At 31.9% G+C, this 24744-nt stretch overlaps 1 protein-coding gene across 1 annotated transcript; it reads left to right on the top strand.

Moving 5' to 3' along the window:
• The first annotated feature begins 1325 nt into the window (after positions 1 to 1325).
• Positions 1326 to 23026, top strand: LOC137922376 (ras-related and estrogen-regulated growth inhibitor-like protein). The gene is made up of 7 exons (XM_068765360.1): positions 1326 to 1521; positions 13534 to 13630; positions 15572 to 15628; positions 15848 to 15948; positions 19429 to 19623; positions 21502 to 21679; positions 22248 to 23026. The coding sequence occupies exons 2-7, from the start codon at positions 13558 to 13560 to the stop codon at positions 22349 to 22351; spliced, it is 708 nt and encodes a 235-aa protein (XP_068621461.1). The 5' UTR covers positions 1326 to 1521; positions 13534 to 13557; the 3' UTR covers positions 22352 to 23026.
• The last annotated feature ends 1718 nt before the right edge of the window (positions 23027 to 24744 follow it).

Below are 24744 nucleotides of genomic sequence, written 5' to 3'. Positions count from 1 at the left end.
CATTGAAATACGTTCATTGTATCTAAATGTCATGCGATATCATGACACATCTTGTCTACTTCGAATTTTAGCGGAATAAACAAGCAACTATCTCAAATATTTACATTTAACGATTTACTATTAAAGTAAAACGTGCTTTTTTTTCGACTCATGTTATAATATGTAGTAACACAAAAACCGTAATAAAATTTCTTCTTATGATCGAAATATTCAACATAGTTAAATTATTATAATGCGGTTTAGTTGAACGGTTACGCTTTTGAATTTTAAGAATTATTTTATGTCATTTTGTCCTATAAAATCAGTTGAATATTTATAAAATAACTTAAAGTAATAACTAAAGTTATTCTAACTTTTTTTAAATTTAACTTTAAATACGACAAAACATCTATGTTTGTCTTAAAAAAATATGACTAAGTATGACTATTTTAAACAAGGATAGTAGAGTGTTTCTTGAATAATACAAGGTCATTTTGAAAATATTGAAAAAATCTGTCCAAATATACTCAATAAAAACTCATGAAATTTTTCTTAATAGGTCGAAAAATTTAGTAATTGACGTAAATGTTGTTAAAGAATAAAGTAATTATTTACTTTGACTTTCTCCTCAAAACACAGCGGCAAAGCGGTTAAACAATTTAAAATATGAAAATTATCACGCCTCCGAAAAAGAACTTACAAAAAAAGGTCTGCTTGTGGGTGATTATGCTGGCTGTAGGACGAATAAATGCTGAATACTCAAACAAAAAATGGGTGGTAACAATCACAAAGAATTTGCCAATAACCATAAAAATAATTTGGGAAACAAATGTGGCAAGTGAACAATTGCATCCTTGATCTGATTTTTCTTTGTACAAACAATTGTAAGACTCTGTGATGTTAGTTCACTGTTTAAAACACAAAACAAACATATTTTATTCACATTTCACACGTTGACGTGGTCTAAATTTTTAACACCAAGGCATTCATCAACGATAATCGCGGTTTTAATAAGTTTATTTATACCATAATTAGGTCTCTGCTCAGCACTTCCATATAGGGTTTTCGTGCGCCTACGTATTGCAAGTATGTCGGTCATCCGACAGTCAGATTGAAAGAATCTGGTCAGCTGTCTCTTGATGCACGCATATCAGAGATCAACGCTCCCATTGTGTCGGAGAAGGTAGTGACAGAGAAAATTAGGCTCCGGATTCCACTGATATTTTTATGAATACGAAAATTGCTCGGAGGGCGGGCAGCTGTAGCTAGCTACGCACGTATATATAGAAGTGCACGACTGCGCGCCGCCCAGTCGCCCGTTGAAGCTCTCCGCAGGATAACGTCTATCCACTTTGCGTTGAGCTTTCAGTCGATATTTTTCTTACCGTTATTTTATAATAAAAGCACTAATAACACAGTGTTAGACTTAATTTGTAGTGAACAGTGTGTAATTTTTCGGTAGTGCCTTCGTAGCAGCCTGCTATCTACTAGCCTGTAGCTTTCAAGCCCGGGTCATTCTACTAGTGCACCAAACACAATCAGGTGAGTTGAGACATTTTTATGGTATTCCAACGTTGTAAAAATTTATTTGATGTAATGATTTCATTGTCAATACATTTTTACATCGAAATGAACGTGGAATACGGCGTCTTCGCAAAAAAAAACAATTCACTTAAAAGGCAAATAGCTGATCTCTATGACAATGCAACGACATCTTTTTTTCCGCATGTTTTCTTTTCTGTAAGAAGCTGGAATATGAAGTGAATTTACTTTCATTTATACATACGTTAGTATGTTATAACTTCACATTCCTCTTCTTTAGAATATTTTGCTTCGAAGCATTATTAAGATAACTTCATTTACTATCGCTACATCATCAGTTATTTAAGAGTGATGGTGCATATACTTAATGCTTAACTAATGAAGTGCTGATTTCGATCGGTTTTTTAACTTTAAAACCTATTAGAAAATTTATCATCATCATGTGTGTTGGACGTCTATCAATTATCTACCAATAAATCAAATTACCATATTTCACAATGATCAATTCGAATCATCGTGTTTACATGGCAACGACATGACATGACAATAACTTATTATTTTATAGCATTATATATTATAGTTAAATATTTTATAGTTTATTATTGTAGACAAAAATATTACTTTACCTATTTTTCATACATTAATTCACGTCTTATTACTTCACGTTTGACCTATTTATATAATTTCAATTTTGAATCTGAATTAGTAGATTTTTTTTTTCACTCATCAACGTTAGAAAAGAAATTTTACGGAAAGTTTATGTAGTAGCCACTTATTTATTTTATATTTATATTGAAGTTCTTTGAGCACATCCAAGATTCCAGTGAATGTTTATAAGTGTTTATAGCTTCTATATTTATCTATATTATCGCTAATATTTAAAAGAATGTAAGAAAAGTCACATCAATTTTACTCGGCAATTTTTTCTGAACTTTTGAACTGCAATTTTAACTTGTTGTTATAATTCTATTTTCTTGCAAATGAGGATAAGAGGGAAAATTAAAAAATAAAAGCGGGTTCCTTTTGATCATAATGCCAACTATTTTAAAAAACATTCGTTGTAATCAATGACCACCGTGCACAAATATTGAATCAATTCTCGGCTATAAACCTATTACGGTTTAAACTGTCAGTTTAAAGCGCTGAAAATGTTGGAGAAATTTGATCAAGCGTATTAAACGTTAACCGTAAACACATTCGAAAAGGTCCAATTAAAAGTCTTAAATGTTAATTAATTACATACCTTTATACTTTAGAAATAAACATAAAAAGATTTAGACGTACAGGTTAAATTGTTATAGACTTTACAACCTACTTTTTGGTTATAGACGAGAAAGCTGAATGAATTTATGCTACAGTAGCTGTCAATTAATTTGTTTCATACAAAAACCTGTGTATAAATCAATGGTTTCAAAATTAATAAATAACGTAGTGATAATATAGTAAAAATAATTAAAAATCGTAATACTACATATTAAAATTAATTGTTATTTATTATCTGTCCCTGCACACATTAATGGCAGAAGTTGTCTGACTTGTAGCATTCCGATAGAAATGGTAAACTAAAGTTATATAGTTCAAAGTGATTACTTAAGACAGGGATTAGAAATAGGTGTATAGCTTTTTGCTGACAAATGAACTATATATTCGACGCTTTAAAGCTTTTACACCTACAATCAATCATTCTATTTATGTCGAGAGATAATAGAGCCGTTTAAAAATACACATTTATAAAACTTAGAAGCTAAACTACGTACACTATCTTGTTTTTGAAATTCCAACATCAAAGGATTTTCACCGGAAGAGATAAATATATTTTTTTCAATTTATATTTCTATGACCTTTATTTATGCACTCCTCAAGAAACTGTCTAAGTTCTGTAATGTGTACATAAATTTTAATTTTATTATTCGCAAAGGCGTCGTGATATTTTCCAAGAGCGCCCGACCAGAAAGCCGCGTAGGCATGTGAACTTGGGTTCATACATTTCCATTATCTACGTAAAGCGCGGACAGAATAAACCCCAGAGCCACTTGAGTAGATAAATAACAGGCAAGTACTTTTCCAGTAGAGTTAATGGAATGATTATATTTTAATGTACGTTCCGATCTAACATTACGATATTTTGAATAAACCAATGTTTACATTGATTGTCTATTTGTCACATTAATTACAAATACATAAATGCAATATATTAATAAATACGGTATGCATTAAATAATACAATTAAATAATGTAGTAAAATTTCCTATTCCGAAAAACAATAGACAAAAGAAAAGATACACAGGGTGATTAGTAACAAATGCATAAAGTTTAAAGGCGTGAATATAATGTTTATTTATTAGCAAAAATCTTTAAAGCTCTTACACCTATTCCTAATCAACCTTTATAAAGTGATTGTTCTGAAATTTTTTTTAAAAAATATTTCTATTGCAATGCTACAGGTTAATAACTTCTGGCAGTACAAAGGCTGCTGATTTATAATAATTAATTTACATGTAATATGTAATAATCCGAATTTCGCCCACCCTTTTATTATAAATTATCATTACTTCCGAAATTATTTATTTTTGGATAGGGTGTACCACATATTAATATAGCACTAGCAAACCAAAAACCAAAAACCTTAAGTCAGATTATACTTTTTTGTCTATAAAAATGTTACTAAAATACTCTCTGTAAATAACTTACTTATATATTATAAGAAATATAACGACATTTATAACGAAGCCAAAGAGTCTTAACTTGACTAACCGTATGAAGAATTATAGCTCTCCAGGGTTATTATTCAATGACGTAAGATAGCGCTTTATAATGTATTAATCGATAAGGTAATAAGTGTTGCTTAACGCACACATAGTGAATGTATGCTCAATTAATACAGAGAAACGATATTATATAATTCATGTAAATGATACAAATAGATGTTCTTGTAAAAGGACTAATGATCCAATGTGATGGTATAATGCGCAGAATTCACACAAACTTTACGCTTTCTAAGACAGAAATCGCATATTACGATTGCGTGATACAGTCCTTCGCTGCTAAGCTGGCTACACCATCATTGCCAGTTTTTTTTTTTTAATTAAGAATTTGAAAACACGAAATGCTAATCACCAGAAGTATGATTATCCTTAGATAATAAATTTGACACAAAGTAAATTGTGAAAATTACAAAACGATCAAATAATGCTTGGCATTTTTTTTGAAAATACTATTGATTTCATAACAAGATTAAGTGCATTAATGTTGACTTAACGAGAAGCAACTAACAATAAGCTTTTTAAAAATACACAACCTTTTTTTTATTTTCAACAATGACTTAAGAAATTTCTTTAAAATGATTATTGCGCATATTTCGGTCAGTTACGCAATAGATTGTGAAATAATGCTATAGAATAAAATCATGAACAGAAAAAAAAAAACTATTACATCGTATCTCTGTGCGTTCACTTTAAATCGTGCTCATATTTGTAAAATTTATGAACATTGATATTTTATCTCGGAACCACTTTACGTGTAATGTATAAAGTACTGCATTAGACGGGCAATAATTATTTAAGTCAAAAGCAACATGACATTACGAATTTTTGGAAAAGTCAAATTAATAACGAAAAATCTAGAATCGATTATTTATCACTGTGAAGGAATAGATAACTAATGTATTATTTTTTTCGTGGTGACAAGACGAGGAAGGAGAATATAAGGAATTCATATAACTGATTGCAATGTCGTGCTTCTAAAAGCGTTAGAGTACATAATCACATAAAACAATAATAACAGCTTTTGCCGCTACCTATATTATGAAATTCAATAGTTTTAATATATATATATATTGTAGAGACAACTACGATAGCTACAATTAGAGATACATTTTATTTAAGAATAACTTCGTTTTTTACAAATTTAACATAAATTGTACTCCTACTTTAAGATAAAAGGTTCAAACATTTAATCTTAAAGTTTTTAGACTACCGAAACGTGAAGTGGTTGCTGAACGCTCATCTAAACAATTGTATTATTCAGAGAGGGTATTTTTAAAATGTTATAGTTAGAACAGTTTACGTATCCTATCCGCCTTTCCGAACGCATCCAAATTACGTGACGCTGCAAGTATTTGTAACTCACAAGAATTGATGGCTACAAATTGTAAGATTAAAATACATTCGGTTCAGCTTCCATCGGAAAATTTCAATCAATTTCCATACCACCGTTGCTTGCGGCAACGAACCCACAGAGCTACTTTATATTCTATTCAGTAAGTACATTAAAATATAGCCGCGCATGTTTTATGTATTAAAATTTTATGAACCCGTCATTCATTGAAAATTATTATTTATACCGCTGGTAAATTTCAACGATTTAACAATATACCTTAAAATTTACAACGGTTCATTTAAAGCGATACTTCGTTTATATCTCTGAAGTAACTGCGTAGTGTAAAAGAATATTTAAAAAATGCTGGGTAGTGTCAGAGCCCTAAACAAACGATGCGGTTACGAAATAAAATGGGAACCTTGATAAATTCTTCCGCGTGCGCATTTTCAAAATAGCTTCGCACACTCGTTATTTGATAATTAGATAAAGCGAAATCTTTATAAATAAATGTTACAATTTTTGTGCTAAAATTGAATAAAAAACAAAATTAAATAATTAAAGATTAAATTAAACAATGGCAACGAGAAAATAAAACTAATAATATTATTCTATGCATTATATAACGGTTTTTGTCATTATAAATCAAAGTTAAAGTTTGTGTGTTAACAAAGTTGTTATTGAATAAAAAAAAAACAAAATAAAATAGTTAAGAAATAAATTAATCTCTGACAATGTGTAATAGAGTACAAATCTCTCTTTGCAGTAATATTCGACAGGCAAATAATAAAGAAAAAACTAATTATTTCGTTACCATCTTTTAAATAGCTTCCAGGCATTAACATAAAAGTAATAAAAAGCACTCTTAAGCTCTTAAAGATCTATATTCGCATTGGACTATGCGGAAATCGAACGTCCAACAAAGGTGTGTGGCGGCCATGAAGATAGCGATGGAGGTCAATGCACTCCCATACTATACCAATACAATTGTCTGGAATACGCGTTACATTGGTTTAAATTCTCGAAAATTACGACGACAACTCTCCCTTGCTCGCTTTTCGCCAGTTTATTTGATTTGTGTACTGAATGAGACCATTTTTATGAATGAAGCTGACTAAATAAGTTAAATTGAGATGTTTCATCTTACAACTGAGAGATGGCTGAGTAAAGAAGTCTTTGAAGATTCTGTTATTAAACTATTAATTTTATATACAATAAATAAATAGTTATATTTAACTGGTACAAATAACAGTAATGTCTATATAAAGGTTGGATAACTATTATGTGATTTAAAATATCACAATATGCTATTATGAAAATCAACTTATTTTTTGTAATTGCTCATTATTTACAAATAAATTAATTCTAATATTATTCCTAGTTTGTAGCGTGCGGCGTTGAGAAAACTAAAACTTTATGACGTTTTAATACGGGCACATGTTTTACCAGACGTTCGATGAACTCTTTAAAGAACATGTTAGTTGTGTTATTTGGCTTAATGGGACATATTAACACATGCACACACGTTGAATACTACCGTTTCGATTCTCACATAGATAAATTAATAATGCATTTATTTATTACAGTGATTGGTCGTTATGTAGTGGATATAGTCTAATTTTTTGAGGGAAATAATTAATAATAAACCATAAAATACATAATGCAAACATCGTTAAAAAGTAAGTTAAATACACCACTTATGTTATTAGGACATAGTTATTATGCGACAGTAAAAACGGCTCCATTCGGTTTTAAAAATAACTAAACTAGATTCCCGAATGATGGAAGATTACATTAAAAATGTTTTTGATTTACATGTTCTGCTTATTTTATAGGATGATAAAATTTGTTACATGATTATCGTTTTAATGAAGTCTCTTCAGAACGATATATTTGATAAAGAATTCGCAAATTGGCGACGCAGTTACTTCGAGGGTCTCTCCGACGAAAACATGATGTAAACATTGTTTATATAGGCGAAGGACGTGGCAATAAAAATGATGTGCACAAGATCACACTTGAAAATCCTCATTAGCCTAATTTTACACCCGACATAACCTCACATGAGTCAGCCAAACATTGTGCAACTTTCATAACTGGGTTAAACTGTATTGTTAGGTGTAAATCTAGGTCAAGTTTACAAACATTTAAATCGACCTACGTTAGTAAATAAATCATTCGAACATATTCTAATTTTTAATCCGGAGTTTACTGGCCCTTAGTCTCATTATCGTGTCTTTGACCTACTCTTCAGTGAGGTCATATCTATTTAATATTTCTTTTTTGTCTATATTAAATTTGTAAGTAGTTTGAATGAAAAATATATGTAAATGCAATGAAATAAAAAAAATACTTTGAATCTTAATGTAAAATATTTATTTAATTCATCCAATTATATAAAAATTAAAATCTTCTTGAGTTTGGCCATCATTCTACTTTTCTAGGCTTAGACGTACGTACTCTCATCCTATGCCTTATATGGACATCTATACCTTAATAAAGCCGAGAAGATGAGTTTTATAAAACTGTAATTCATTTTCTCACACTCTGTTGCATGTTTAGTCCAATATTATTAATATTTCTTTACTATTCTGTTTTACTTTAACTTATACTAAGTGATTATACGCACCTACGCACAACCCACACTCCGTCAAAAACAGAAAAAAGCTCTTACAGTTATATTTAACCGATTATTATTCAAGTCCATTGTAGGAATTACCTTGCTTATGAAATCAATATCATCAATTCTGCCCTAGGATACCCAGCAGTGAATATCCTAGGGCAGAAATGATGATGATATCATAGCCAGCATTTTCCGACGATCTAAAATAGGTCGCCTCTGCCTCGATGCCTTTGCCGATCTGTAGTCTCCATTCTAAAACTATAAGACCTCTGCTGCCATCTATTCTGCGCAATATATGGTCCACCCATTGCCACTTTACCTTATCAATCATCCAATGGGCTAGGACGATTACTTTCGTTCGTCTACTAAACTCCTCGTTGGAATTTCGGTAGCTCAGTGCTAAATAAAGGTCATTTACCTTTAACTGTTTATTACGCTGAATTAAAAGAGCTACGTACGTACTAAAAAGATTTCCGCCTCACTTGAATATAATGAAGTCATTAAAAGCAGAGCCCTTCCTTTATTTCTTTTTTAATCTCCCTCGTAACTGCCCTTATGATGTCCCTAATTTTCCCTTTTTATCTAGGTAAACATCGAGGTCTTTAACCTTAACAATGAATTGTAATAATTTATTTGCTCCAATTTTATTATAGAATAAAGATGAAGATTAAAAATATATGGAAATACTTTTATCTTTTACAATTATTCGTATTTGTTTTTTAATTTCTATCATTTTTAAATTTGGTTTAGTAATAATTTTTTCTCATTATATTATTCTACTTTAAAGATTTTCGTGTTATTTATAAAAAGAAATGATCTTAACGTCTAAATCAGTAAGTCTACGCAAAAAAAAAATTGCGATAGATTCCGACAACATAGTTAAATTTGTGGAAGGTAACTAGATGCGGGCAGCGCAAGACTGGTCGTCTTTGGACGATGTCTAAGCCTTGAAGTGAGCGTCTATCAGATAAAAAGAAGAAAAAGAAGATTATGTAGACATTAGGAAACATGTTACAGATTATATATTATTTGTAATGAAAAGCGAACCATTTTGCTTAATTTATTTATTACAACAGAAATCAAAATATTCCACCTTAGTACTTAAACAATAGTTCATCTGTTAATAGATCTCTTCTTCAGAATCAAAAAGAAAAACTTAAATTACTAATACGTATCATTTTATATCTTTACATGATAAGCCCAGGAGCTGCTAATATATCATCATGCATAGAACACCAAAATGTTATCCTGTTACCCTAACCTTAACAACTTCTGACATTTACTATAAAAAAACTTAATGACTAGGTGTTCACTAAAACACGTATTACATCTTTATATTACAATGAAATTTGACACAAACAACAGCTTTTATCACTATCTTATCGAAATTTATTACGGATATGATAAGACGATATTTTTTTTCAAATATCAACAATGTACAAGGTAAAAGGAATTTCTTTTTTTCAAAAACGACAATATTACCTAATCATTGCAGTTTTTTGTTACTTTATTTAATTGAGTTATGATATTAAAGGCTTTTAAATGATTTGTGTTAATTATTGTATAGCACTTGCTGTTATTAAAAAATCATTGGTTTCAGAAATGATAAAGAACATTCTTATATTTCCGGCAGGCATTCCCAAGTAAAAAAGAAAAATATATTAATGTAACGTGAAATAAGTTTGATCAGTTTATACAGGCTGGTTATTTTCTAAAGATGTAAAAACTTTAATTCTGTTTTCTGATTTGCTATACATTCACTCTTTTAAATCTATAAACATTTAGCCTATATATAATATTTTATAAGGTCTGCATAAAGAACTTATAAAAAGAAAATATAAAATATTGCAAGCTATTGTGAAGCAGATAAAAAAAATAGCTTCTTATAATACTTTAAACAAAGACTGATTGATATAAAGAATGATTAAATATAAATTTACAGCAAATTAGCATAAAATAACATATTCCAGAGTGAACAGTTTATAAATAACGCTTCGAAATAGGTGTAAAAATTTTAAAGCTTTATCGTGACATATGAGCTAATAGTTTCATACCTTAAAAGTTTTTACACTTATAAAAATCAACTTGTGTAATTTTTACGATTTCTCATATATACCAATACCGAAATATAAAAGTATAATGCATTACTCGATATTTTTGCTATGCGGATTAATAATGTCAATCTACATCACTCTATTGAAAAGTCCTATCCATAACAAAAACAGCGTCCGCTTCTGTTATTTTCATCGTGACAGCCTTGCAACAATATCGATTTCGTATTGTCAATATTATCGTAGCGATAGAAATCAAGGTTAAACGCCTCGGCGTAACGAACACAATCTTCAGACCTTGATTGCATGGGAAGCTCTCCGTTCGCTAGGCGTTTCAGTAACAAGGTCCCGTCCTCGAAACGAGACTCGATAGCTTACATTGCGGTCTTGGGGGACCGAAACTCAATAGCAATGAGCCTATAACATAACACTTAATACGGGACCTTGTAACGTATTTCACGCAGATTAGTCTGATTCTTGAAGTTGTAATTATTTATTCCTAACACTTTGAAGGGCAATTTGCGTTCGCTTTGTGTAAAGTGCTCTTGTTAGACTAAGTAATAATGTTAGCTTAAACCACTTACTCAATTATTATAAAGCAATTAATAAAGTATTTATAAGTACCATAGACGAGAGTATTATGTGAATATATGTAAAATTACATAACCTCACCGCGGCGTCCACAGCTGGATATATATATATATATATATATGTATATATATATATATATATATATATATATATATATATGTATATGTATATATATATATAACCCTCTACATTGATTATTTGAAATCTATGAAGATTTTAAAGAATAATTGATAAAAAAAATTCTTGATATTTATTGTTCCCCGAAAACGGACAAAAACCATATTTTTAGAACGGTGAGTTATTTTTATAATCCATTTTCGGTCATTATAGTACATAAATAAATAATAACATGGCAACGTTTGCTCTGCAAAGCACGAATATGGATCGATTTGTTTGCTTCCGTATTTCCCGAGAATTACAAGCCAGGTCACACCAGGGTTAGAGTGAATAGGTATCTACTGACGATCCACTGAGTCTATGTGTTTCATTTTCTATGACCTCGTTTTCCATCAGGCGAATTTGTGTTTAAAAGCGCACAAGAGAGCTTTAAAAAAGTGTCCTTATTGTTGAAAATAATAATGAGATAATATAAATGCCGACAAACGGAATCCTTTCAGCTTGGTTTCCGACAAAAGCTTCCTCTAAAGCTTTTCATTCTGTTCTGTCTTTTGCTGTACGCATCCATGTCAGAGCCATTATTTTCGTAATCTCATCCTCCCGTTTCTTATTCAGTCTACCTCTGTCTTTTTTGCAGCATTATAGTACATATGTTACTGAATGTCTAGAGGGAATAAATATCTATGAAATGCAAATTAATGAAAGTATACTGAAAAAACACAAAGTGTATAAGTACGTTTAATAATTATTTTCAATTGAAAATTAATTTTGGAAGGTAGTTTTCGATTCATGTTAATCTTTTAATAGTGTTTTAAAATTAAGTATTTTGAAAAAAACTCAACCGCAGCGGAGAACGTCCACAAGGTGAACAGATGACCTTGATAAGATCGTCGGTAGACCCTGGATGTAGGCTGCCTTACCGATCCTATTGGAAATTTCAGAAGGAGACCTATTTTCAAAAGTAAACTTATGGCTGGAGTAAAGATGATGCAAAAAGGAATTTATTTATCCATCTTGCTTTGTTGATATTATATAGTATAAAAATGAATGAAATAGAACACATGTTAAATATTTAAAGTATATATTTAAATTTAGATGCTATAAGTTAAGAGTTCTATGTACAAAACGTGCTTCACATAAATAAATGTTGCCACGTCAGAGACACTTTTTTATTAACCACGTTCAGATGCCACTGAAATATATTTATATTGGCGCCAAACATAAATAAATCCTGGTAGCGTCGCTCTCCCGACAATTACGCAGTTACGAAATTTTTACGGTTCACCCAATCGTTGGATAAAGGCCTTCTGGCCGATTTGTCACCAGGAAAGTTCGGCAATCACATAATTTATTCTAAAAATAACACAGATTAGAAGAAAACACAACAGATTGGTAATAAGACTTGCTAGAGGTACCATGGGGTATTTCATGTTTTAAAAGATTTTATTACGAAGCCTTGTATATAATGATAGAAGCGAACCTTGCTCTTCCCATAAAGTTAACCACCTTTTCCACCAGTGAGAGTAAAATATCTCAAAGTTCTGTAATTGTAAAATAATGGTTATTTACATTTGATATCGATAATATTTTATTTAGTAAAATGCATTAAAGATTGCTCTAAGAATTTCGTTTCTTATTCACGTACATTTACATTATATTTTATATGCAAGAACATTTTACAATATATTTTCGACTGTTTAATATTTTCGCTCCGTATCAAAACAAAGAAGCTTCTGCGTTGAACGTGATTCAATAAATATTTTATAAACAACGCAAGTCTGGAAGGTAACAAATTTTATAATAAATAATTTATTAAGCTTCTTGTGACCCTATATAACTTATCAATCTAATACAATTCTCTGATTCTACGTCTGTTTATATTATGATCATCATGTCAGCCGATAGACGCCCACTACAAGGACTTTTCCTAAAACCGAATTCACCTATATAAAACATTTAAATTATCGTGTATATAAAATATAAAACACATATAAACGTACATTATACAAAATAACATTCGCTGATATTACCGAACTACTAAATTTATTTTGTTTCATAGTATTCAAATATTTAAAATAATATCTGTCAATACAGCACCTCGGTGCTAATTCATTCACGCTTCATTCAACGTTGACGTTAAATATCTATAGCATTCACAAAAATAGTAAATTATGCTGTCCTGTGACGTTCGAACTCCATACGTCTTTGCGTATCACTTTGCATGCAGGCGTCATACGAATCTAAATGCAGGTAACAAACGGAAGTCGTCACTGCCAAAGAAGCCGGCATTTCATTTATTGAGATTTAATTCTTCAAACGTAATTAAACTGCTACAATTGTGGCCATATGTGCGGATAACCCGATAAATTTACAATCGCTATATCCCGATTTCAATATTGTATTTCCGCTATAAAGCTTTACTGCGTTATAAAATGTAATAATCAAAGACCATTACCGGCTGAGTTACAATTCGAATATAAAATTTATTCGTGGCAGGTAGTGGAATAAAAAACTCAGTGAAGTTTACTGTTTCAGCTCCGCGGCACATAAATCACAAACATGCGAGACGAGCGTGCCAGCCCGCCGCGTGTTCGTATCGCCGTCATTGGAAGCTCACGAGTTGGCAAGTCAGGTAAGAACACAAATACAGATGCTCTCTCTTATCTTCATTTATTTTCAATATTGCTATGCTTGTACAATTGACGGCCGTTAGGGCCGGAAGATTCTCGAGTAGCAATCACGCGCCGGTAGACGCGGCGTAAGTAGACCCTCTACTAAGTGAACCGACGACATAGTTTGGGGGAGGCCTATGCATTGCAATAGGCGTCCACCGGCTGATATGATGGTGTTGATGATGGTGATTATTAAGCTTCATGAAAACCTTTCCTAGCTCTTATCACCTTTTGCTTATCTTAAACATGTCTTTACGAAAATTAACAATTCTTTCTTGTGATATTGTACACAAAAAACTGATCAATCTGTTTTTTTGTGATATTATTAAAGGTTTTATTAGGTTCTTTCATTGTTTTGTCACCGGTAACCAACTAAGATCAATTTCAGACTGACTTACCTCGAGACACTATAGACCCGTTTGATTAGATTATCTTCCTAATATACCTAATTGATCTCGGCTTGAGCTGTCACTCAATACGTGTTCAGCAATTCCATTGCCCGAACTGGATCAGTTACATTATTAAAATATGAATTACACACAGAGGGGGAATTTATAAATGAAAAAGCTATGGAAGAGTGAATGCTCATTTGTAAGCAAAAGCTTTTACACCTATTTCTTATTAATCTGTATAAAGTAATCGCTGTGAAATTTGTTACATTGATTTAATTTTTTATTGAAATGCTATGGCTAATAACTTCTGGCATTAAAGAGTCACCAGGGACAGGTAGTAAATAATAATTAATTTTAGTATATACTCGCAGTAACTTTAATTTTTAACACCTAATACTAATCGCCTTGTATAGAAAGTGTTCGAAAACCAACTACATATATTATTTGGTTACGTGTAATTCGACACGTTCAATATAAAATATTTTAATACTTGAAAAGCATTATGGTAAACATTTTGAAGTAATATAAATTACTTTCTTTAACATCTTCCGACTGTTTGTTGCTTACTTCTTGTGACCCAATTGTCTGTAAGTGCCTATCATAACCTAAAAGGTTTACGGTCGAACGAAAGCATTCTCAGCGCACTTTATCTTTATAGAGTTTTTTTATAAAATTTTGAATAATACAATGTATTATTATTTATTTTACTGCATCTATACTTTTTAATTGACTCACTATGCGTACCTACTTTTTATTACTACTCTATTACTTTAAGTTATTTTTATGTGCCTATGTAATATATAAGGAAACGCGTATTACACAAATATTCTTATTATAATTCAATGTATTTTGTAAAGTATCTATAGATGCACAAGAAATGTGAACTACAAGTACAATGTTAATTTAATCCATTGCTAGAATTTCTTATTGCATTACATTTAATGAAGCAGTTTTGATGTTATATATTTATATTACAAAGTCCTGTACTAACCACTAACAGAATTAACCGAACGTACAGCTAACAAACCGAACCGAACGTAAGAGATAAGCAACGGAAACATGGAGGCTGACCTACATGAAATTACATAAACCATAACAAATCGGTGACCCATTCCGCTGTGATGTAACACGAGCAAGTTTTCTTAAACAAACGCGCTAAAGCAATCCTATAATATTCCAATTTGTGACTCATAAATGTCAATCAGGAATGGTTCGAACACAATTACTGGCTTACGAAATATTGTGAAAACGGAAAGCGAGAAATATATTATGGGGCATAAGTTTATTTTAGGTACCAAAACAATTCCTTATTTTTATATCAGATCTTTCTCGTAATTAGTAAAATAACATTTTATTACATCACACGTAATAAATAATCACAACCGGTTATATAACACTGCTACCGCTATTGTTTTTGACGTCTACACTTTTTTATTTATAATCCTTTTGTTTTTTAATTATAGTTTATTTGTATAACTACGTTTTACTCACATTTATTATTTATTACAGCCCTTATCGTGCGGTACCTGACGAGGAGGTACATAGGCGAATATCATTCAAATACAGGTTAGTAGCACGAGTATTTAATTTACTATAAATATTATATACAGTAATTTCAAAGCCGATATGATTGTCTAATGCTATCTTGTATATAACCGTAGCAAGTATCTTTAAATAAAACAAAACAATTACACAAGTTATGAAGCAAGACAATATCTTTAATAACCAATTTTTTTTTTTTTATTTAATATTACTTAAAGCTTATACGTTACGTTATTTCTACAGATCTGCTGTACAGACAAACGGTTCCAATAAACGGTATGCCAGTGGAGTTAGAAGTTATTGACGTCTCAGGCGCTAATACTGACAAATTTCCAGCAGAGCAGGTGAGAGGAAAAGATATAATTAAAATATGTGTCACACTATATGTATATTTATTATGATAAAATTCGTAAAATGTTCAATTTTATTCTTTTTGAAAGAGGTTTCATCACGTTCTCGAAGGTATATAAAAATTGAAAAATAAACACTTACAATACGCATAAAAGGAGATGTGAACAAAGTGAAGAACCTCACTATTTGAATAATGGTTGCAGTCAAAGTTGTACGACATTTCCAGTATTCGTATTTAGGTTAATCCAGTTCAACGCGGGACCTTGGTTAATGTTCAATCATTTTCACCTTCACAAAATACATACATCTTGAACTCAAAGCGTTGAACGACCTTTGGCTCTTTTAATCAATAACACAGATATTATATGAAAATCATAGGATTGATCGGGAGTTCTCCATAATCACACTAAACATTTTACTCTCGCAAACTCCATGTTTATCTCTCATAAATAAAATTATAGCGTACGCAGAATTTCGCATAAACATTGAAACGCCACGAAAATATTTATTGCGTATTACTTATACATTACGATATGTGAAAACGAGCAGCCCAGTTCCGGGTGATGATTTAAGAGCTAACCTAGTTATCACTGAGAATCCATCAAGTTATTTCCGGGCATCAAATTCGTAACATATCTCGATGTGTGTATAGCGATGCGTCTGGATCGAGTCGAGGAATGCCGTCGTGGACCCTTCCGCAAACAAATCAAAGATTAAACGAATCGTCTGTAACCGTTTTATGTTCGCACAACTAGGTTAATCGTTACAAATATAATATCAGTGCGAAGAGAATGCCCCGTCTCTAGTCGCTCCAGTGACCTGCGCCACTGCGCTGTGAATCACAATGTTTATACTACTGCTTCAATAATTGTAAACTGTGCCTCACGCACGTACTCTATACCTATGTATACTTAACGTCGTACGCCTTTAAGCCGAGACTGGACGTTGCCAAAAATCGCAAAACGTAAAACTTTTATTTCGGAATCAAGTCTCAGCGAATGTCAATTAAAAATAAAGTTTCAACATTAATAGCGCTGTAAAAAAGTATTCTAGATTCGAATTACTCTCAGATTACAAAAATAACATAACCTAATTCATTCAGTAATAGATATAATGTATCCAATTCACCACGGTGTTATTTTTTCTTTTTCTTTAATTCATTACCGGTATTATAAATCAGGTTTCCACGCTATATTTACAAGCCAGTGTAAGGTGCCAAAATAATTTGTAATTCAATGCTCATTGTTGTGTTTATTTGCTAACTAATGATAGTTACAATTTGGACGCAAAATTTAACAAATTATTTTTAATTAACGGACTAGTCACTTCCTAGACGCCTTGCGGTCGATGTCGCGGAAGACATTAGTAGTTATGAAGAACACTAGAGACACAATGGAGGGCGTACAAAATTAGTTTTTGTTTACGATACTGTTTACAACTATCCAAAGTACATTTTATTTTGGCATTTGCATAAACGAGCAGGAGAACTTATCTAAAAAACTTATTATAAATGGCTTATAGTAGAAATGTAAAATAGTATAATAACCACAACCGCCTCAAGAATAGTGACTAATTTATGTACATTGTTATTTAATAAAATAAAACATATTAAAAAATAGAATAAAAACCACTAGTCTGAACTAACTCGTAGCTTATTCAAAGACATGTTCGCAGAAAAAAATTAACACAGTATTCTATATTTTTTGTTAAATAAAACATTAATCTATAACAATGCTATACAGCCTGTTTGATTATTGATTGTAAAAAAATTATTTATCTTGTTTGCGTCTACACCTTTTGTTTAACTACGCCTCGGTAAATTCCGCAGCGGAAATGAAAACATCGCGATGTTATTATATTTTCCAGAGTTAAATAAAACGGCGAATAATAAGGAAGACCGTGAAACTAAGAAAACATTATAAGAGGCCATTAAAATCAGCTTCCAACGGTTTGATATACAGTGCCTTACGTATCAACCGTTTGTATTGAACGATAAAAGATTTCGCAAAGCAGGCGTGTTGTCGTAACGTTTTACGAAGGTACATTATTGCTCGCTTCATAAAACGTAGACATGCGAGGACGTTCCGCCATGTCTAAACTGTATCGCGATGCCTAGTTTTTATGACACTTTTCTTAAATAACTTTAACATTCGATCGAATAATTGTATATATAAAATTCAATTTGCGACTACTAATGAAATCTTCTCTATAAACTTTCCTAAATTATTAAAATAGAAATGAATAGCACCAGAGTCTAGTAATGTTCTTTTTCATCTTAATTAATGAAAATTAAACATTTTGCATACGATCTCCTTCCCAAGATTATTCGGAAATTCTTAGATTATAAAGTTACCTTTCTATTTGATCATAACGCTGGTCAAATAAAGAATTCTCTTACAATATAATGTAAATAAAATATCCATCTTTCCCCGGCATTGAAACATATACTACAATGAGTTATTAACAAAGACTAAAGATATAATTTACATTGTAAAAGTACACAGTAATTCTGATATTACTAAAATAGCGACATGCGTAAACATTGACTTACGGAATTCTGAACGTTGTTACTGGTTACTGTGACGATGTTAGCTATAGATATTTCAAGTTTACGTAAATTCATCCTACACGCGAAGATTCTTGCCAGATCCTAAGCAACTACAAATGTCTATAACACACCATCGTCACAAACCCTTTGTTTCTGCATAACTCTGCAGTTTATAGATTAGTCCACGGCTTAAAAAGTATTTATACTTTTTTAATACAAATTTTTATTCCTTTAATAATACCCAAGAAATTACAATATCTACTATAAAGTTACGTTTGTCGGAGTAGAATTGATAAAAATAATTACTACCATCAAATATAATCATGACAACAATACATTGATGCAATGTATTAGTATAAATGCAACATTCAATGTTTTTTACTTGTCTGGACAATTTGTAATTTTATAGCAGTTGTAGACTAGCGGTAGGGGACCGAAACCGGCGATCGTAGGTCGCAGATTCGATTCCCAGGATACAGCATTACATATAATTCACACTTTGGTATAAGATTGCCATTGCCAACTAACAAGTTTTCAAAGGATGGATAACAGTAACTTCTTCGTACCATAATACCACACTACGATCACCAACCCGCCTGCCAAGGGCGGCGATTATAATATATCCCTCATAAATATCTTTGCGGGAGGTTTATGCATTACAGTGCTATGGGCTGAGACGATGATTTTTACTTTAACAAAATTGTAGTAGCGTGTAGTTCTTTCAGTTGTAACCTAATATCATAATATATTTGACATTATTTATCGGACTTTACAATTGTTAAATAGATATATTTCATAAATTTAAATTTTTTTTTTAATTATAATAGAATTTTCAATTTTTTCCAATAATTCCACCTATTTTGTGCGTATTTTCATCGGTTTTCTTAGTAAAAAAAAATACAAGTTTTTTTTCTTTTCTTTATAGATTCAATGGGCCGATGCATGCCTGCTTGTATATTCCGTAACGGACCGAAGCAGTTTCGAATATGCAACAGAAGTATTAAATACTTTGAAACGGAACCCTCCTCACAGCAGTCCAGCGCACGGTCCTGGCGCTTCACCCTCTGGGATGCCTCTAGCTTTGCTGGGAAACAAAACGGACTTGGATCACTTAAGACAGGTAACGTTACAAGGAATCTTAATTTTTAATATTCGAAACTTTCGTCCCTCTTAAAAATATAGCTTGTGCGTCATAATTATTTTATCTAATATTCTAGCAATCATCTATTCACAAGTCATCTATCCGCCTTTTTCCAGTCTCTACTCCAGTACTCTAAAACCCCAGTGGCCATTTTTTTCTATGCATTACATAACTAGGACTAGAACTTGGCCATAGGTAATTATTATATAATTTGTATGCCATTACCATTCCTTATGTATGTAATAACTTCTCTTTTGTAAATAGATATAATAATTAATTTAGGCCAAAAAACTTTTTGAATTAGTCCGATAATTAAATCATATGCTTACAATTATTTATACAAACTTTTATTTATTCAAGAAGTTATTAATAAAAATATATAGACATTATTTTAACATTAAGTTTGACATTTCATAATAGTATGAGACCTATTAATTTACCCTATAAAACTATTTTTACCATTAACCTTTGGAGGTTATGTTATATTTCTATCGGTTCATTCATCTACATAAATCAATAATTCTTCTTTGGGTATAGTAGCCCAGAGATAAAAGACTTACGATCGTAGGTCGCGAGTTCGGTCCTCTGGTACGATACTATATAATTTACCTTTTTTTTGTATTAGAGGGTTATCACTGCTTACAAACAAGTTTCCGTACGATGGGTAGCAGTGTCCTCTGCGTACTATACTTTCACACTGCGATCGCCAGTCCAGATGCCCAAGCATGGGGATTATGGCACATCCCACCATAGACCTCTTTTCTGGAGGCCTATGACCTAGACCTTGCTGTGGACATCTATGGGCTCATACAACGACTAAGATTAATAATTCTTCTCCTTTGTCATATACATCTTGCAAAGTAGTCGTGGAAATAATCGGATAGGGATAGGTTCGACATGTTATTTTTATATTTCTTTACTCAATTCATCACGGCACCATGTGAGAGAACATACATGTCAAAAATATTTTAACCAAAATTTATTTATGACATTTATTGCCCTTTTGTAATTTCATGTTTTTATTTATAAGGACGTAAACGGATACAATTAAAAACATTGAAGTTTACCAGCCACAGCAGATGCGATAATGCATACATACATCGTTGTTTATGTTTCTGTTCCTCTTTTGTTTGCTCGCCTTGAGTACTCTATGACGAAGCTATGGTTAACTTCGCGATGTTTTCGACGATCTCCCCCGCCGAGACAATGGCTTACGTAACGACCTTGTCTGCATTGGGATTTTCAAGTTAAATTGTATTCGTTGAATTAGAACTCCTACGCTAGTATACGGGTATACTAAAATTCTTATTATTTATGACTCATGATATTTTAGTTTTCATACATTCGAGAATATTTCTATTTGCTCGAAATCGCTTTACGTATTGCTTTGGCAATTCGACATGCCTGTGAATAATTCGATCTGAATTTTTAATTTCGACACGCATCACTCACAGGTTTATTTTTGAATAGGACTAATTTTCTCGAAACAGAAAGTCGGACATTTCTGAGAAGTTATATTGTTTTTGTGTTTCTCTCATAATTTTTATGGACACTCAGCTTTGACATTTAAATAAACAACGCCTACGAAACATTTAAATTACTAATGTATTTTATCGTCATTACCATTATATCAAATGGTAGACTCCCACTGCAAGGTATGGGCCCCCCCAAAATATCACCACGATGTCTATCTAGTCTTTCGCTGCCCGCATTCAACGACTTCCTACGTTCTTCTTAATTGTTATGCTTAAACCAAATATTTATCCGTATTTATCTGTGTTAATATGCCAAAATGTTACTCACATGTAATAAAAATTTTAAAAATAGAATTGAAAGAATGTTTCTTTTCTCTTCTAGGTGCCAATGAAGGAAGGACAAGCCATTAGCGCAGCGCACGGCGCTTCGTTTAGTGAAGCAAGCGTGGCGGACAACTCCGGCGATTTGTACCGATGCGTTGACCGTCTGCTTGCCGAAGTGCGCACACCGCAACGCACAAGGAAATTCTCCGTTACTAAGATGCTGGGATCGCTAATAGGTAAGCCTAAATTGTCTGTAATTTTTGCTGCAATGCCTAAGTTCTGCTTTAAAAAAATATACAAAAAATTGCAGTTAACCATATGAAACAACCGCATAAATTCGTCATGACCTTTTCAACCGCTGGACGTCAACTGCTAGACATAAGCATCCCTAATAGATTTCCTGTTGCACCGGTGGCAATCGACCTGCATAAAGCGTCTTCCGACAACCTTTAAAAGGTCGACCGTCCCTTTTTATTTAGAATAATTAAGAAACCTTTGTAAACAGATGAATTTGTTAGGGTCGTCGGAAAATGCTGTGTAAGCCCATATCCCTCGGTGGTCCTCCTATGTGTGGAATAAGATGATAATATCATGGCGCAGAGTTCCGGTTTCGATATTACTCTTGTTTAAGACATGGCTCGTTTTGCTAAATTATTTAACAATTGGACTTGAATAAATAATTGATGATGAGATTCTCATCGTATTGTGACCAGTAGCCAATTTAGATCAGCTTGGCTGGGCTAATTTACCTTGAGATACTATAACCTGATAACGATGATGAAACATTTACTTTTTTTATCGTAGGAGGTGCGACAAATAATAGCCCAGCGTCTCGCAGCGGGTCTGTGGTAGCGTGCCCGCGGGTACCAGCGCCTTCTCGGCCGCCGCTGGCCGCCGCCGCGCCCTGACCGACGTCTGCACCTGCGCATCGAGCGCGCTGATGCCTAGCCGGCGCTGGCGCCGTGTGGCTCGCCTGTTTGCCTGTACCCTCGAGATTCACAGCCCCCACACCACTGTCAGCCACCATCTAAGATGCCTACATTATATCACCACCCACCCACCTATACAATTAATAGGGTTTCATTACGCTTCTTTTCAATTATTTGTAAAAAATTTTGCACTACAAAACAAACTCGTAATACAAGTCTATTAAATTACTGGTCGGCTCTTCTCAGCAGTTCAGCATTCCCAACCGATGGTAGCTTACTTATTTATAACCATAATTATATGATAATTGATGATTCAAAAGTGCGTATAAATGCCTATTTGAATGAGGAGATTTTGAACTTTAATTTAAATTTGAAATTCTGATTTTCCTAAAACATGTGAGTGAAAAGGTGCAAACTGTTTAATAAAAAGAGGCGTAAAATTAGATAAATCTGAATAGATTATGAAATGTGTGTCACAAAAATGATATAATTGGAATTTAATTGTGGGGGGCTAGAACGCCAAAGAGACCAAATATACCAAAGATTGGGTAACTAGTCATAAATCCATGAACTATATGTAGTGTTAGTACATAGTTTATTGATTACAACATACCGCTTATATAGCATTATTTTTATATATGTATAGAAATATAAGTAAAAAATATTGTTAATCAGTGTGTAGATTTATGTTCCAATTGATAATTTTGACAATAATTATGTGGAAAATTATATATCTATTGCATTTTAATATACCGATAATAGACAAGGCTTAATCTACATTTAGGCGATTTTCATCTTTTCAATTATTTATGCCTAGCTATCAATAGTAAAACTTATTTTCTTCTCTAAAATCATTAAGAGATTATAATAGTAGGCTTTACCGAAAATCATTGACAATTATTTGAATCAAGCTTAGATTAAATGCCTATGAAGTTTTACTTATATAAATCAAAATGGCTACCCGTATAGTGTTTACCCTGTGCCAAAGATAACATATACAAATGTAAATGTATCTATTTACGAATATAAAATAGGAACTTCTTTAATTAAAGTTTATTTTATATTGTTATTCATTTTCATCAATTTGTAGAATACTTCTTTTTTTCTTTTTTTAACTAAAAATATCGTTACGAATTGTTAAATGACTTTTGACGGCAAACAAATTTTTATTAAAATGCTATTATTGGCTATAAGTCGATTTAACATTAGATCATTTAAAGAAAAAGCTTTACTATGTCTTAAAACAAACGATAATCAAAATAATTAAATTTGGTACGCTGCGTAACTGGAAGGTAACTCGTGAACCTTTTTTCTACTTTTATACAGTATTATTAATCTAAGTACTATATATAATAGGTTAAGAATAATATTTCAATGTGAGAGGTTCTTTAAAACATTTTAGTTTCCGTTATAGCATTTATAATGGCAGATTGTAAACTATATATAAATTTCAATAGGGTTATATAATATTCTGTTATAATAAAATTGACGTGGCGTTATTGAAGTTTTGATATATTTAAGTACTTTTGTGAAAATAAAAAGGAGAAACAATAGCTTCACCATGTTAATTGTTAAGAAACTTTCGCAAACGCTAATAGCTAAATAATGTGTCGTTACTTTCTTACTGCCACTTATTTTCAGTTTTATGCTTATTTTAAGAAAGAAAATTTATTGTATTATGTGTAACTACTGATGCCAAAGTTATATACATTTGTAAGGGTACATTCAAAAATATTCAAATGTTTGTAACATTGCATTTCTGCGATGCAATGAAATGTTTACTATATCTACATAGAAACATTTTTACCCATTTTTTAATAATTCATCTTGTAAATATCCATCATCTAGTCATTAGATGTTAAGGCTTTGAAAAGACATTTGAAAGGGACACGAAATATTAATAAAACACTTTGGCACTGACAATTCGTAGCAGAGAGAGCACATATTGCGCTGTTATATACAGTTCAAAGATGTATATATATGATAAAATTTTATATGTATATAAATGTTAAAAAAACTTAAATGTACTTAATATTTTACAAATATATGTCATCATTAACATTTCAACCTTAGGATGTCCACAGCTGGACCTGCGTCAATCTATAGATTTCCAATTGGACTCGCTTGCCTTCCATAGTCCGAAATTCAGAATATTAAGGCTTCAGCGGCAATTTGTGGCTTGCCCGTTGTCCCTTCAACTTACCAATCTGCTGCGTTGTACCGGTTACTAACATTCGTCTACAAATCGAATACCTGAAGGAATCCCGAGTATAATTCTCTATATAACTCGTTGAGCGATGAGAGCTAATTTATGTAAATAAAATCAATGATTTGAGATATAATATATACGTTACATTTGATGAGTTGATTCA

Source organism: Battus philenor, unplaced genomic scaffold, assembly GCF_028537555.1.
Source record: "Battus philenor isolate CCGP_79_NKW_IND1 unplaced genomic scaffold, ilBatPhil1.0.hap1 SCAF_2, whole genome shotgun sequence".
Taxonomy (NCBI): domain Eukaryota; kingdom Metazoa; phylum Arthropoda; class Insecta; order Lepidoptera; family Papilionidae; genus Battus; species Battus philenor.
This window is presented reverse-complemented; position numbering and strand designations above follow the sequence as displayed.

Bases quoted from the DNA above. Each gene is read 5' to 3' on its own strand.
- LOC137922376 (XM_068765360.1), top strand. From the start codon at position 13,558: ATGCGAGACGAGCGTGCCAGCCCGCCGCGTGTTCGTATCGCCGTCATT. The intron at 15,629-15,847 runs GTTAGTAGCACG...TTATTTCTACAG, and splicing joins CGAATATCATTCAAATACAG to ATCTGCTGTACAGACAAACG. The intron at 21,680-22,247 runs GTAAGCCTAAAT...TTTTTATCGTAG, and splicing joins GATGCTGGGATCGCTAATAG to GAGGTGCGACAAATAATAGC.